The 14,643-nt window shown below is 48.4% G+C and overlaps 1 protein-coding gene across 4 annotated transcripts in view; it reads left to right on the top strand.

Moving 5' to 3' along the window:
- The window catches only part of LOC135244803 (uncharacterized), a 55,083-nt gene extending 42,811 nt beyond the window's left edge, over positions 1-12,272 (top strand). For all 4 annotated transcript variants that reach the window (XM_064317407.1, XM_064317391.1, XM_064317399.1 and 1 more), the window contains exons 24-33: positions 1,667-3,844; positions 5,014-5,151; positions 5,703-5,777; positions 6,166-6,252; positions 6,743-6,834; positions 7,171-7,256; positions 7,564-7,600; positions 8,335-8,519; positions 9,015-9,152; positions 10,608-12,272. In XM_064317407.1, the coding sequence (XP_064173477.1) occupies positions 1,667-3,844; positions 5,014-5,151; positions 5,703-5,777; positions 6,166-6,252; positions 6,743-6,834; positions 7,171-7,256; positions 7,564-7,600; positions 8,335-8,519; positions 9,015-9,152; positions 10,608-10,864 (3,273 nt within the window). In that variant the 3' untranslated portion in view covers positions 10,865-12,272. The remainder of the gene's footprint in view (positions 1-1,666; positions 3,845-5,013; positions 5,152-5,702; positions 5,778-6,165; positions 6,253-6,742; positions 6,835-7,170; positions 7,257-7,563; positions 7,601-8,334; positions 8,520-9,014; positions 9,153-10,607) is intronic.
- Positions 12,273-14,643: the final 2,371 nt, after the last annotated feature.

Raw genomic sequence — 14,643 nt, 5'->3', positions numbered from 1 at the left:
CCCATAGAGCAAATCCAAAAGAAACAGAGTCTGGGTTTCAGTTGATGGGATCGTTCACTAAAGCTTTTCTGGATTGTAAATGGTCTAAATGGTAGTGATGTCACATTTGTGGTTATCCCAGAACACAGTGTTTTAGCACCTATAAAACCAGTCCAAATAAGCAGTTTATAGAAACGTCTGTGAATGTTTTTGGAAGTCATCATAAGATGAGCAGGAAGTAAATATTTAATAGCATTTTTAAGGGGGAAGTTGATATATTGTCCAATGCAGGCAATTTCATTTGACATAAAGTGAATTACCGTACATTCTCATTACACTCTCTGTACCTATAAAATACATTCAGAGGGTTCACTTTCAGCCTACAGAGAAAGAGGAAGAGAAAGAGAAAGAAGCCAGGGTTATTATTTTGGCTAACGACGTACAGGGCCCGGATCAGACCAAAAGCAGACAGGCAGAGGTTTGGCTAGGGGCCTGTCAGAATTAGGACCCCCCCCGCCCCCCGGGGGATGGGGGGTGTTTTGGGGATCGGGGAGAAACGTCTGCTCTCTGTCGTCTGTCCGCGATGACAGAGCGCCGCTCTCAGGTCCCTCTCTTACGTAACGGCGGCGCTGACGTCGGCCATTTTGGCGGCCTTCTCCTCCGCCGTCGCGTCGCTGGAGTCGGAGCGCGACCTCGCCCCTTTTTCCCCGTTTCCCATGACACCCCCCCGGGGCGCTTTGGAAAAGGGCCGCGCCCCGGCAACAGAGGGCGGGGCCCCCCGAGGCCCTAGTTTGCGTGGTGATCGCTGCAGGAAGAACGTACCGCGAAACTTCCACCAAGGGCCCCCAGACCGCCAAGTATGATTTATGAAAGTGGCAACGTAGGATTAGTCATAGGGTCGGAGGTCACGCCGTCACAGCTGTGCAAGAATGCTATTTCCAACCGCATGTGTTTTTGATCTTTTTTTGTTTTGGGGTGGGGTGGGGGTGGGGGGGGGTTAGTTGATGAGAACGGGGGTACCTGGCTCCACCTGTATCTCTCCACTCTCTCCACTTGTTTCCTGTTGTTGTTGTTTGTTAATAAGCTCGTTTCTGTCGAGGCTGAGCTCACTGAGGTCATGTTTGAGACTACAAAAATACACACTGACATACTGTACTCAGGAAATGGAATGGAATGGAAACTGAGGTCTGGCTCACTGCTGGTCCATCGGTTAATTTTTTGTCGTCTTGCTTTTTTTAGTTGACGTACGCTACAAAGGTCCTGGTATGTGGCATCGCAAATTAGCGGGCTATTTCTTTCCATAATTAATGTCATGATGTCATGATAAGTATTTACAGCGTTACTAGTCGCGTGTAATGCATGAATTGTCTAGTTTTTTCCAGCGAAAGTGGGACCACAACTATAAACACTGAGATTATTGGATGACCGTGAATGATTATATCTGCAGTGTTTACATCAACAAGAGCCCATTGACTGAAAGAAAAATGAGTTGCACAAGCAAATAAATGACTTTTTCAAGATGTACATTAATTAACATAAAAACTTTAACCAGTCCACTCGACATTTTGGCAGATGAATTCCCAGGGAAAGCTGCTAACGTGGTAACGTGTGGTTACTTGGTGTGGGGACTCTCACTTCGCTGGGATGGCCCTGTTTCTCACACCGCTTTCTTCTTGTTTTATTTTAGGTGAGCACATACTTGCACGTTAAGGACAATCACAAAACCGTGGCGCCTGTGGATGAGGTTGGTTCTCCGCCCCACCTCGACAGCAAGACTCAGGAACCCACCCAAACCTCCATCTCCTCTCCTTCCTCCTCCTCCTCTATCTCCGTTTCCCCAACGCAAGTTAGCAGTGTCGCCTTCCATACCCTGCCCAAGAGGGGCTCCGCCTCCAACTCCGCCCTCAGTCCTGCCCCCTCCTCCACTATTAGCTCCGCCCCCTCCTCTACCATCAGCTCCGCCTCCTGCTCCACCACCAGCACTGGCGCCTCCTCTTACAAAATCTCCGCCCCCTGCTCCACCATAAGCTCCAACCCCTGCTCTGCCATCAGCTTCGTCCCCTCCTCTACCATAAGCTCCGCCCCCTGCTCCACCATAAGCTCCTCCCCCTGCTCTGCCATCAGCTCCGCCCCCTGCTTCACTTTCAACTCCGCCCCCTGCTGCACCTCCAGCAGTCAGAAGGGCCGGAGCAAAAACAGGAAGAGGGTCGTGGCCCAGAGGGTCATGGCAGTAGCGCGACAGGAAGTTCAGTCCCCCTCCCGCGATCCCGTCACCCAGGGCACCAGCACCTGGCCCCTAAAGGAGAGGAAGAAGAGGTGCACCTCGTCGACCCAATTGACCACCGCGGAGCCCCTAGACCTCGCTAAAAGACCACTGGTGGAGACTGTGAGTGCGCAATGTGTCAGCCAATCAAAATTCACCCCTTCCGTGTTGCCAGGCAGCTTAGCTTCAAGCAGAGGGGCTTCAGCTAGTCAGGTAAAGAACCACTGCAGGCACCTGTCTCTGGGATCGGTGCTGAGTTTTGACCTGCCCAAAGACCTGAGCCTTATCCCTAGCATCCATGATGTCATCACCATCAGTCCTCCCGGATCAGCAGGGGCTGACCTCCCTAGTCCGATTGGCCAATGTTCACCAGCCGACCCACAACCAGCCACAATCTCCTCCAATCAAATGCGCTCACCACTGAAAGGTGGAGATATAATCAAACTCAGCCCCCAAGGACAAACCACTGTCCAATCAGACTGCGTCGCATCACACAGGATCAACCTGCAGGCGACTTTAGTTTCAGCCAATAGGCAGAACCCCTCTCTGAACCCCAAACAGACCCTACCAAGCGATGACCTATCAGACCCTCAGATGAAAGATCATTCAGATATCCGCAGTCTGAATGCGGACACTAGCCAGAAGTGGGACCAGCGGGAAGCCACTGCGCCTAACTCAAGACTTCACCAAGGTAACAGTCAAAAGGCCGGCCCACCAAAAGAGGACAGCTGCAAAACCTTCACCTGTTCCCATGGCGCCACCTCCCTGTCAGTCGCACACGTGTGCCCGAGCGTTCACACTAAAATACAGGACCTTGCCGGGCACATATACCACCCTCCTATGAGGAGGCAGAATGCTCACATAGGAGACCGACCAGCCAATCAGAGCGCAGTCTCTCACTCTGTCGTGGCGCCTGCAAGCTGTGTGATTGGTCAGCAGCGTTCTGAGGGCAAGGCCGCTTTTGGGTCCGGACACGCAAGGCTCAGTGGCACAGAAGGAGGTGAAACTGCACCTCCGGACGCACCCCTGCCCAGGAGAACTGTGGGACGGGTGCTGTCCCTAGAGAGGGCGGAGCCTGCACCTCGTGGCAGGAAGGGCGTCGCCATGGTATCTATGGCAGCGGACACCATCCGTCCCGACCACCGGCAGTTTGAGGAGGAAGAGGAGGAGCTAGAAGACATCTGGAACCAGACTAATGGATACAGGCAGGGCGATGCCTGTCAGCAGACCAATCACGGTGAAGCAGAGGCCACGCCCACTACAGAACCCAGGGTATCCTCCCCCTCCCCCACCCCCCGAAGTCAGAACGTGCTCTACACGACCGTGGAGGCCGCTAACTCCGCGGCCTCCACCTCCAACCTCCTGGTGGCGGAGTTCAGGCTCCCCGCCGAAGTGCAGGCCCTGCTCGGATACAGCGCCCCCTGCAGGAGCCCCACGGAGCAGCCTGGCAGACAGAAAGTTCCGGAAACCCAGACGGCAGCCCCGGATCTGCTGAACCCTCCCGACGTAGAGCGCCCCCAAAAACACCCCGCCCACGACAGAGGCAGAGGCTTGGAGAGAGAGAGGGAGGACGCGGATGGAGGGTCTGAAGTCTGTCCAAAGGTGAGACCCGCAGGTCCGGTTTGGCTCAAACTGTCCCACATGGATCGTCTCCTCATTCCTTTTGCATTTGCACACTTACATTGCAGACCAGGGTTGGGCAATTTATAAACATCTTTTTCAGTTACACCACTCACAGGCTGAAAAACTGACACATGGACTATGGCAATCAGATTACTTCTGCCCCACCTAGTGGTGGCAGCAGCTGAAGCAGGGGTCCTGGAGAGCGTGCATGCGGTGTGTATGCGGGTTTTTGTTTACACCAGTTATCCTGGATAAACGAGGCTAACTGGCTGTACAAGCATGGACTGAAGTAAAAAGAGCCGTTCTGGGTTTTCACTCCAGCTAACTCCGTAATCCGGCTCCATGAAACGCCCCTCCCCAGTCTAAGACCTTCCATCCCTCAGAGAGGAAACTGTGATTCACAGCTTGTACACAGATAAATAGGGGGGGGAGGCCGGGAAAGGCCGGAGTGAGGCAGAGGGGGGACGGAAAAAGAGACGCATCGCAGCTGGAGTGAGACGGCGGGAAACTCCGCCGCAGCTGCTCGATTCGGAGCGCTTGGAGGCGATCCGTACGAGGAACCGAGCCGCCTCCTCGCTCGTCTCTGCGGGCTGTTGCGTTGCTCCGGTCCGCTTTGACCCGGTCCCACTTTGAGAATAAATGAGTCTTTATAAGTATAGGAAATACAGTGTATATCGAGAGGTATTAAACATGTGGATACTGTGAAAGTGAAATTTCACTTCTGCATTTCTTGATATATAACTTCTGCTTTAGTGTAATAATTTGGCAATGGAGGATATCTGAGATATTTCCAGAAGTTTCTGATGACCTGCCAGCTTTACAATGGCTAGTATCGGTGCAATTGGTGTTTGTAGTCTACAGCCAGGAAGTATACTTGAAGCAACTCCAAAGCATCCTGTAGAGTGATTGACTGCCTTCAGGGGTGTGTATACGACCTAATAATCTTCTAATTGTATTACAGAAGAAGCCAGTTCTAAGTTCATTGTGATGACAAAGAGATGTTTTACCCACAAATCAATGTTTCAGCATGTGATTTTTGGAAAAGCCAATTCTCATTTCATTCTGATTAAGGAGAGATAGTTGATACCCAAATTGGTGAAGAACACTGTGGTATAATACTGTAAATTAACTTGACTGATGGTCCTCAGGTCCAATCAGTGAGCTGGCTGCCAGTTTGCATGGGGGCTGGAGAGAAGAGCCAGCAGCCAATGGGCTCGGGCACATCTAGCAGTGATATACAGCTGCAGGGACATGTCACTACCACTAGAGGGCACTGCAGCTCTATGGTAATTCCTGTGTGTGTGTGTGCATGCGTGTGTATATGTGTATGCGTGTGCCTGCGCATATGTGAGTGTGTGTGTGCATTTGTAAGTGCATGTGGGTGCGCATATCTGAGTAAGCATATGTGCATGTGCATATTTGAGTATGAGCGCATTTACAAATGTGCTTTACGGAGAACATTTTCAACATTCTCTAATGTTAATGCATTTTACGAATACATTACATTTTTTCTTCCTAATATTTAGATCCACAACACAATGCTCACTAGTTACACTGATATCCTTACTTTCGAGACAAGGTTGTTTTTACATTACATTATACATCGTTTTACTTTTCCAAGAATCAATTGCTAGGTGTTATCACGGACACAGATAAATCCTCACCACAAGCTCAGCTCTGAATTAGAGAAGACAGCTTTATGATGTCAGAGGGCTGCAGTGAATTCCGTCAGTAGATCATTCTGGTGTGTAAAGGCACTGGTATCGATCGGAGATTAGTGATTGTGCTCACTGCTGTGTGTGTGTGTGTGTGTGTGTGTGTCCTCTGCCTTTTACAGAATGGGAACCGGTCTGAGGTCCAGTCAATGGAAGGACCTCTAGAGAGAAAACACCTGCTGGAGAAGGGAAAGAAGGTGAGAGAGAAGAGCGGGAGAGGGAGAGAGAGAGGGAAGGAGGGAGAGGGGAGCGAAAGAAAGACACTTGTGTCTATCTTGTGTATTGTTTCAGTGTTATCCTTTCACAACATTGTCATGTTCAGGAAGCGCTATTGGATTACAGAGATGGAGCGATGCACTTGATCCAATCAGAGACAGAACTGTGTGTGTGTGTGTTTGTGTCCATCTTTGTGTGCGTGAGATTAGATTTTTGCTCCGTTATCCACTAAAATGAACTCTATTTCTGCCGTCCTCTCAGGAGGACGCAGTTCAGTTCAGGTGAGCGCGGTGGTGATTCGGTGCCTGCGCTCGGTGTGCCTGTGCTACGCTGGCGCAGGGTCTCTCTGACGCAGTGCTTCTCCCGCAGGCCCCCCACTGCGCCTGGGACGCCGGCCACGCCCTCCTGTTCAAACGCTCGCTGCGCTTCTGCAGGGAGAGAGAGGACGGGCTGCAGGTAACCGCGGCGATGCTCGACGCCGACGCACGCGGGAAGCAGAAATATTTATTTTTAAACACTCTTTAGATTTAGAGTCTTCAGATGCTCGTGTTTGGAAATTTTGAAACATTTCTCTGGATCCTTGTGGATTTTCACTGAGATGTTTTACTGAACAAATTGCAAATGTAAAAATGGTATGAAAGGAGCCTGTGACTATATGAGTGTGTGTGTGTGTGTGCGCATTTGTGGACACGTGTGGGTGCGTATCTGAGTAAGCGTGTGTGTGCCTATGTGAGTGTGTGCGCATATATGTGAATGCACATTTGCGTGTGCATGTGTGAGTGCATTTACAAAGCAGAAAGGTTATTGTATTTTAAATAATTATTTGACTGAGCTCAGGTAGGACAGTGTATCATGTCGTGACCCTTGTATCGTGATAGGCATCTGATATTGAGGAAGTTGTAGGCACACAGCCTGCTGACGTGCCCCTGTGCTGTGTCTCACTCAGAGCGGGGAGCCTGTGCTGACTCTGGACCTGACTGGAGCTCAGTGCACGCCGGCCCCGGACTGCAGCGAGAGGCCCCACTGCTTCAGCCTGCGGTGAGCGCTGGACCCCACAAACCGTCACACACAGATCAGCCTGTTTTACACCAGGGATGCCAGACTATGAGGGCTGAACAGCCGTGGTGACCTCCTCTCTCTCTCTCTCTCTCTCCCTCTCCCCCCTTTTTCTCCCCCTCTCTCTCTCTGTCCCTCTCCCCCCTTTCTCTCTCTCGCTCTCTTTCCCTCTTTCCTCTCCCCTTTCTCTCCTCTCTCTCTCTTTCCCTCTCCCCCCTTTCTCTCTCTCTCTCTCTCTCTCCCTCTCTGTCTCTCTCTCTCTCTCTCTCTCTCTCCCTCTCTGTCTCTCTCTCTCGCTCTCACTCTCTGTAACTCTAGGCTCTGTGATGGCTCAGAGTACCTGCTCAGCTCCTCCTCCAGCTCTCTGATGAAGGAGTGGGTGCTCAGGATCCAGGCTATCGCAGGTACAGAGCGGCTGAAGATCATCCATGTACAGTTACTAGCCATTACTACCAGCCAGTGGCTCGCTGTTGTGATTGTGTCTCCAGGCCCAGATAATCTTTGACTAGGCCATTCCAGTTAGTCTTTTAATTAGTTTTGGACATATCAGAAAAATGTTTTTGGAAGCTGCTGACATGTGTGTCTGTGTGTGTGTGTGCCATGCATAAGTGTGTGTACGTGTTCGTGTGTAAGCATGTGTTCCTGTGCGTGTGTGCATACATGTGGATGTACACGTGTGCGTATTCATGCGTGTGTGTGTCTTATTCGCAGGTTTAAGTGAGATGGACTCCTCTGGTTACCTCTCCTCGTAAGTGCACACACACACGCACACGCACATACACGTAATGGACTGCATTTATATATAGAATATAGAATGCCCCTCCCCCATATCAGGTCTTAATCTCCCCCCAATCGTCACAACATTATTCATCTCATCTGTTTCTTCTGTTCTGCCCAGCAACAGAGGGAATGTGAGGTCATAAGATTCAGTGCTAGATTATACAGACAGTCAAACAGCGGAAGACACTGCCAGACTTGCATAATGAAATCTTATATATCGACGTTTGGTTAGTTATTTGGTGTGCTTGTTCAACAAACTGATTGAACAACCATGCCAAATTTAAAGGAATATCGTTTTTTCATTATTATTTCATGAATCAGCCTGATGTCCAATCGGTTTCAATATTAATAGGTTGAATGAAAAGGCTGGCTCAGCTGAAGCTTGCTGGTAACCAATATAGGTTGCAGTTCACTCTGTGCCCACAAGAGGGAAGAAGAGGTCTGTCTCTTCAATAATTTGGGGACCTTTTATTTTTTCCAAATTTCAGGAGGTCATGAGAGAGGGAAGAGTAGAATTTTGAGCACTCTCGCACACACACACACACACACACAGACACACACACGCACAAACATACTGGCACACTGTCTTTTTCAGGGGCTGTAATAGAAAGAGTGGAAAACCCAGGCAATGTTGTTGTTTTGTACCAGAATTTGTCCTGTTGTGTCCTCACACACTTTCCTGCTTTTTGTTCCTCTCCTCAGTACTCTCGGTCCCACAAGCCACTGCACTGCTGGGGATGACATCACTTCCTCTCACTCGGGCCCCTTTCAGTCCTGTGGTGCCAGAGCCAAAGAGCTCGTCATCCTGACGGGCGACACCTCCCATGGTTCACAGAGGAATCATGGGATCTTGGAGGACAATTCACCACCCTTGTCTTCAGATGCAGGTTAGGGAGTCGTGCCGTGACAGGAACACAACATCAGTATTGTACGTACTGTATTTATGCCATGCTACACAAGGGGTCACTTCCACTAATTCAGGGGTCCTCTAAACAGGGGACCCCCAAACAAGGGTCCCCCAGCCCTGGTTCAGGGAAGCTGTGGGGTTTGGCTGGTTTTTATTGTTGCTCATCACTTAACGATCAGTCAAAGCAGCTGATTACACTGGCAACTCTCCTGGTTTCTTGGGGCTGAATTGGTTGCAGATTTTAAGCTGTTTCAGACCAATTCATTTACATTACCATGGAAATGTATATTTTTTTCCAATACCAATAACTTAATGATTCTTTCGAACAAAATTCTGTTCAATCCCATTCACAAGCTAGTCCCCAAACTTTTCATGAGATTCGAATTTGGAGCAGTTAGGTGTATTTATGTTCAATTTGCTATTGACCCTTGACCCTTGACCCTTCTCATTGCCCCATTTTTGTTCTCCTCTGCAGGGGGTCACCCCGGGCCCCTTAGCCAAGCCGGGACACAGCCGTCGCCCCTCGGACCCCTGGACCCCCAGCCCGGCATCTCCTTCTCTAACAGCCAGGACTGTCCCAGCGTCAAGCAGCGATCTCACTCCTTTACCTCAGGTGACCCCTCAAACCCTACTGTGTACCCCAATATTTCATATGGACACTGTGTACCCCATTACTCTCTATATGGAGACTGTGTTCCCCACGAATCTGTATATAGACACTGTGTACCTCATTACTCTCTATATGGAGACTGCGTACCCAATTAATCTGTATATGGACCCTGTGTACCCCATTAATCTCGATATGGATTCTGTGTACCCCATTAATGAGCGATGCACATGGATTGCACAGAGCAAGTTCGGTCAGGAAACACTTGCTGCAGCCAATCAACGGTCGGCCTAAGCAATCTCATACTCCTGCGTTTCCATAATCAACCAATCACATACCACCAATAGAACGCCTTCTTAAACAGTCTGACCTCTCCAGTTCTGCTTATTGCCTGCGCTGCTTTTGCATCCTTCATTTGCTACTGCACAGAATTGTGTTCACCCTCCACTATCCCAGCTACCACCTGTTTGTTGGATCTGCTTCTAGGTATCGGGAGGGATTCTTGTATACCTTCTGTTTGGGAGGGGAAATGTATTGTTCTCAGAGTTCTTAGAACAGTTGGTTAATTAAAAACTTTTTAAATCAGCAACCGGTTCAGACCCTCTAAACAAAGTGTAATTACCCATTTAACTCTTCGTTTAAGTGAAAAGAAAGAAAAAAAACAGTCAACCCTGTGGCTCTCCAGGGGCAAGAGCTGTTTGTTGTTGCCCCAGCACTCTACATGGAGTCTGTTCATTCCCTTTTCGCTCGAGTGGGAGCACTGCAATAACGAGCCGAGGGACATTCAGAAAAAGTTTAGTGAAATATACTTTTAATTGTCTTGAGTTACTTCATGTTCCTTGAAAGTAGAGAAAGGTCAATTGCATTTTTAATGGAAATGCTTATTACAGGGAAATGAGTGCCAAAGTCAAACAATACTGAGCTTTAACAGGGGGGTGGGGAGAGAACAAGCTATCTGTTATCAGGGCTGTTATTGTGTTCTTTAAAAATCCATACTCCATTACAAACGCTGCCCCAGCTCAAAAAATATCTTTGATTCACACCTCTGGGGAACAGAAGGCTTTTGTGTACATGTCCGCTGGCAAATTGCGTTCCGTGCGCTCGCTTCCGCTGCTCTTGCCTTTACCAAGGTAAGCCACAGATCCTGTAGACTCACCAGATGTTCAGCTCCCGCGTTCCTGCCGTCTTCTCTGGTTTAGTAGAGCAGGTTCTTGTTGGTAACAGGGGCTTCTGGTGCTACACTACAGTACAAAACCACCGGTGCCACAGTATTGTACTTGGTCACGTCCCACTTACTCAATTTTATGATGATGCACCAGATTGGAATGTTTTGGCTTCAACGGGCAGGAGAAAGAGCCTCCACTGGTAAGAATGCAGAGTTGAATATCTGGTGAGGCCACAGGATCTGTGGTTATACACGCAGTGGATCCTAAGTGCAGTGTTTCTCTCTGTCTCTTTCAGCCACCTATCAGAAGATAACCCCTGCCCCACTGCCCCATGGGATACGCGAGGGGGGGTCCAGCTACTCAGTGACTCTATTCATTGGAGACCAGCAAACGGGGGCCCCGCCCCCCGAACACAGGGCGGAATCGCCAGCTCTGATTGGCCAGCAGTGGGAGGCCTTGCAGGACTCGCTCTCCGACAAGAGCTGCGGCACCCCCACTAAGTCGCAGAAGAAGTCTGTCTTCAAGAAGTTTTTTGGGAAGGAGAGGTTTTAGAGCGATGACCTCTGATCTTGGAGGAGATCGTTGACTATTTTTATCTTCCTGTGTACAGAGCGCATTTGTCCTCCTGCCTCTTCTGGCTAAGAATCTGACAGCAATAACAGCCATCATGGGACCAATAAATCCTTATTTTTACTGTTTTTAGTGTTTTTTTTTTTTTTCTTTTTCTCAATACCTTGGCCGAATCTCCGCAGAAATGTCACCGCGTCCTCAAACTCCTTTTTCATCCAAATCAGTCTGAAAAACTCAATCACTGTGACCTTCAAGACATAAAGGTCAGATTGCTCTATGGCTCTCCTCTCTGTGCTGTGGAGATGTTCAGCATTCCTCCTGGACGCTGCCTGTGGGATAGCCATTAAAAAGCGAATGCACGTAAATAACAGATCTGAATTTTTTTTTTGTTGAAGTGTGGCTTTTAAATGTTGGTCTGCTGTTCATCAAACAGGCGATGAGAGAGTCGACCAGATTATGAGACCACGTATGTATTTCAGTTCCGCACAGACTGTCTCTGGTTGAGTAGCTGACGTAGTCAAATTATAGGTTGTGATCTTTAATACGGTCTATACTTGCAATGTCCTTTCAAAATATAGGTTCTAGAACTTTCTGTACCAAGCAATCTCTCTGAAATATTCAGACTTGAAGCATCTGTTCACTTTTTTTGTATGACAAAGTCGAGCACTGAACACAAATGTCACCGCAGAATCTGGGGGGGATTTAAGAATTAGCTGTAGTTTTACTTGACATTTTGTTGCCTTAAAACTGACGTCCTTTTCGCTAGATTGTAGAACACCCTAGAAATCAAATGTTAACCTGCACATATTAATGATAGGGAGTGTGATGGTATGGGATCCAACGGCTTTGAAGCGTGGTTTTAAATCTGTGTTTTAGAGAGTCCTTTTAATTCTGCCTTCCCAAGATATGAGTGGAAAGATGGTTATTTTCTGTGGGAGCACAAAATCCAGTCGTCCTGTCTATTTGAATATATTTCTGAGGGCCGTTTATGGTATTGATATTTATTGGCTGCAGTCCTTCATGTTATCATAAGGGTTATGGCTGTGGATGACAAACAGATCTCTTCATATCTATCCATTATTCAGCCTTTCTTTCCGATCTGTCGATTTTCTCCATTTTAATGTGCAGCACCTGGTTCACTGCTGTAATTCCAGCAGTTTGAAACTGCTAATCTTTTTTTGTCTTTTACTTTTTTTTAAACATTTTTTGTTAATCAATAGCTGACAACAAGCTACTTTTTAATCCCGTAACATTAAAAACAACCTATTGTTTTTTTATTTTTTATTATTTAATTAAACTGCTTAAAGTTCTTTCTTATCTTCAAACCACCCGTTACACAGAACTGTTTTCAGAGTGACGTTTAATAAAGGGAAGTACTTTTTTAACCACTCTCCGTTAAATGGGCTCTTTGATTGCTGTTGGCATGCACTGTAGACCGAACTTGATGATCTGTTTTGGCAGCTCTCTCTCTCTCTCTCTCTCTCTCGCACCCAGCAGCAGAAGTTGTCCGGGTCGCAGAGGTGAACAAAGTGACGTATTCCCAGATGGGATTTCAGAGAGAGGCGCTTCCGCGCGCCTCCATTGTCTTCGCACGAATGAAAAATGTCAGCTTTTGCCGGGATAAGAAGAACCCCGCGGCCTATTGGCTGTTGCCGGGAGATTACAGCAGGATTCCAAACACTGGCAGAAACGCGTCTGTTAAAAGTCTGTTTCAGGCACGCACGTCTATGATCCAGGGGTTCTCATGGCAGCCTGTCTGTTAAGGTAATAAGAACTAAAAAAAAAACAACACATCAAACTATTTGAGACGCAGCGAGACCACGAGACACGTCTTGTATTGTCAGGTGCAGAACAATTGCGAGGAGATCGTGTTGGATAAAATAAACAGACGCGAGGTCGTTTCAGGAGCTGAAAGGAGTTTGTTACACGCGGCAGATACCGCTAACATGGGGGATAAACGCGACGCTGCCGCGGACTATAAACAAGGGCTTTGGGTTCATTTGGTGTCGATAAAAGATTAAAACTACATTAAATGCTTAAGAGTGACTTGCGGACACTGGGTCAGACTCCAATGCCGTGCCTTACCGCCATTAGGCCTGGCGCCGAGCCAGCCGCCAGAAACAGTCCGCTATGCCTCTCAGGCGATCAATATCTTCTTGTTTTTCTCATCTACTGCAAATATTAACACAATCGCCTGAAGAGGCGGAGGGATAGAAAAAAAAAAGATTGCCGTTGCCTTGGGAGAGGAAGTTTTATGTGTTGCCCTTATCGAAAGTAAGCCTGGCCCTACGTCGCTTTAACAAAAAGTTGCTTTTATCTTGGGCACTTTTGAGAAGCCGTGAGTCACCGCGGGGCGTCCATATTCGGCCGTCCCTGATTCACTGAAGTGCACCAGACGGGACGTGAATCCAACAGGCGAAAATCTCAACATCGAGGATTTACCTCTGCAAGCAGGGCTGTGACCACCTTTGAGGACGCCGAGGACTTGTCCTTGCTATTTTTTTCCACGCCCATTTCCAGAGCCTGTATTTAATTCTATTCTTTAGTGAGAACATCAGTTGCAATTAATTTAGGAGGGGAACGAATGGCCTTTAATATTTTCTCAAATCTGGAGTCATACTGCATGTACAGCATTTCCACCCTAAAATCCATCCTCGATTAAATGACTGAAAGGAATGAAATTAAATTAAAGGGAACAAAATTAATTTAAAGGGAACGAAAAAGCATACCCTGGCCTAACCCCCCCACCAAACCCCTGCCGAGTCACATGATCTTGGTACATTTTAGGTCCTGGTTCCACCCCTAGTCTAATCTGTAAGGCAAGATGCTTGACCTGAACTGCTTCAGAAAACATCCAGCGGCACAAATGAATTACACGCAGTAAAAACTGTAAATCTGTGTCACTAAGTCACCCCGGTCATAAGAGTGTCCGCTAATGTAAAACCATGCTATCGGTGCTCAGTTTTACGGTGAGGGCCGGTGGTGTCGGTGCTGCCGCGCGCGCGGTACGGTAATGTGGATTTCACACCGGGGCCGTGCCGTCTCCGGTGCCGTGAGCGTGACCGTCTGCGACTCCTCCCGGTCTAAAACCGGCACGCGCCGAATCCTAACGCGGCACCGACGACGCCCTCAGTGCGTCGAGACCTCCGTCACACACTGCGCTGCGGCCGGGTTTTAAAAACACTGTTGCAGGCATCACCGTTTGAGCGGAGGGGGATTATTATACAGATCTTTCCCTGTGCAGAGACGGGCACTATTTCTAACACACATATTTAAATATATGTCTGATTGTGCGTATTTCAGTACGTAATGTGGGTTGCTTGCCTCTTTTTTAAGGTTTATACCACTGTTATTAGCCTTGTGTGATACACACACACATGACAATATTTAGCGGAACTGTTCCTTGGTGAACAGGAGCACACACACGACCATATTTACCTTACCTGTTCCAAGGGGAGCAGGACTCGCAAATACACACACACACACACACACACATACAGAGGATCATATTTAGCTTAGTTGTTCCTCGGGGAGCAGGAGCATGTGTGGAAGACGTGCACGTGTGCGCACACACACGCACACACACACCGCCCGTTCCTCAGGGCCCAGGAGCACAGGAAGTGCATAAATATGAAACCGAGTGGCTCTATGGGAAAAAATGAGCCCCCCGATTGATTTACAATAGAGCCAGAAGCTTACAGTACCTACCACTTCCTCTCCGTGGAAACGGCTCGAGATATTTCACCGTGACGACTGTAAAG

Source organism: Anguilla rostrata, chromosome 2, assembly GCF_018555375.3.
Source record: "Anguilla rostrata isolate EN2019 chromosome 2, ASM1855537v3, whole genome shotgun sequence".
NCBI classification, from domain to species: domain Eukaryota; kingdom Metazoa; phylum Chordata; class Actinopteri; order Anguilliformes; family Anguillidae; genus Anguilla; species Anguilla rostrata.
This window is presented reverse-complemented; position numbering and strand designations above follow the sequence as displayed.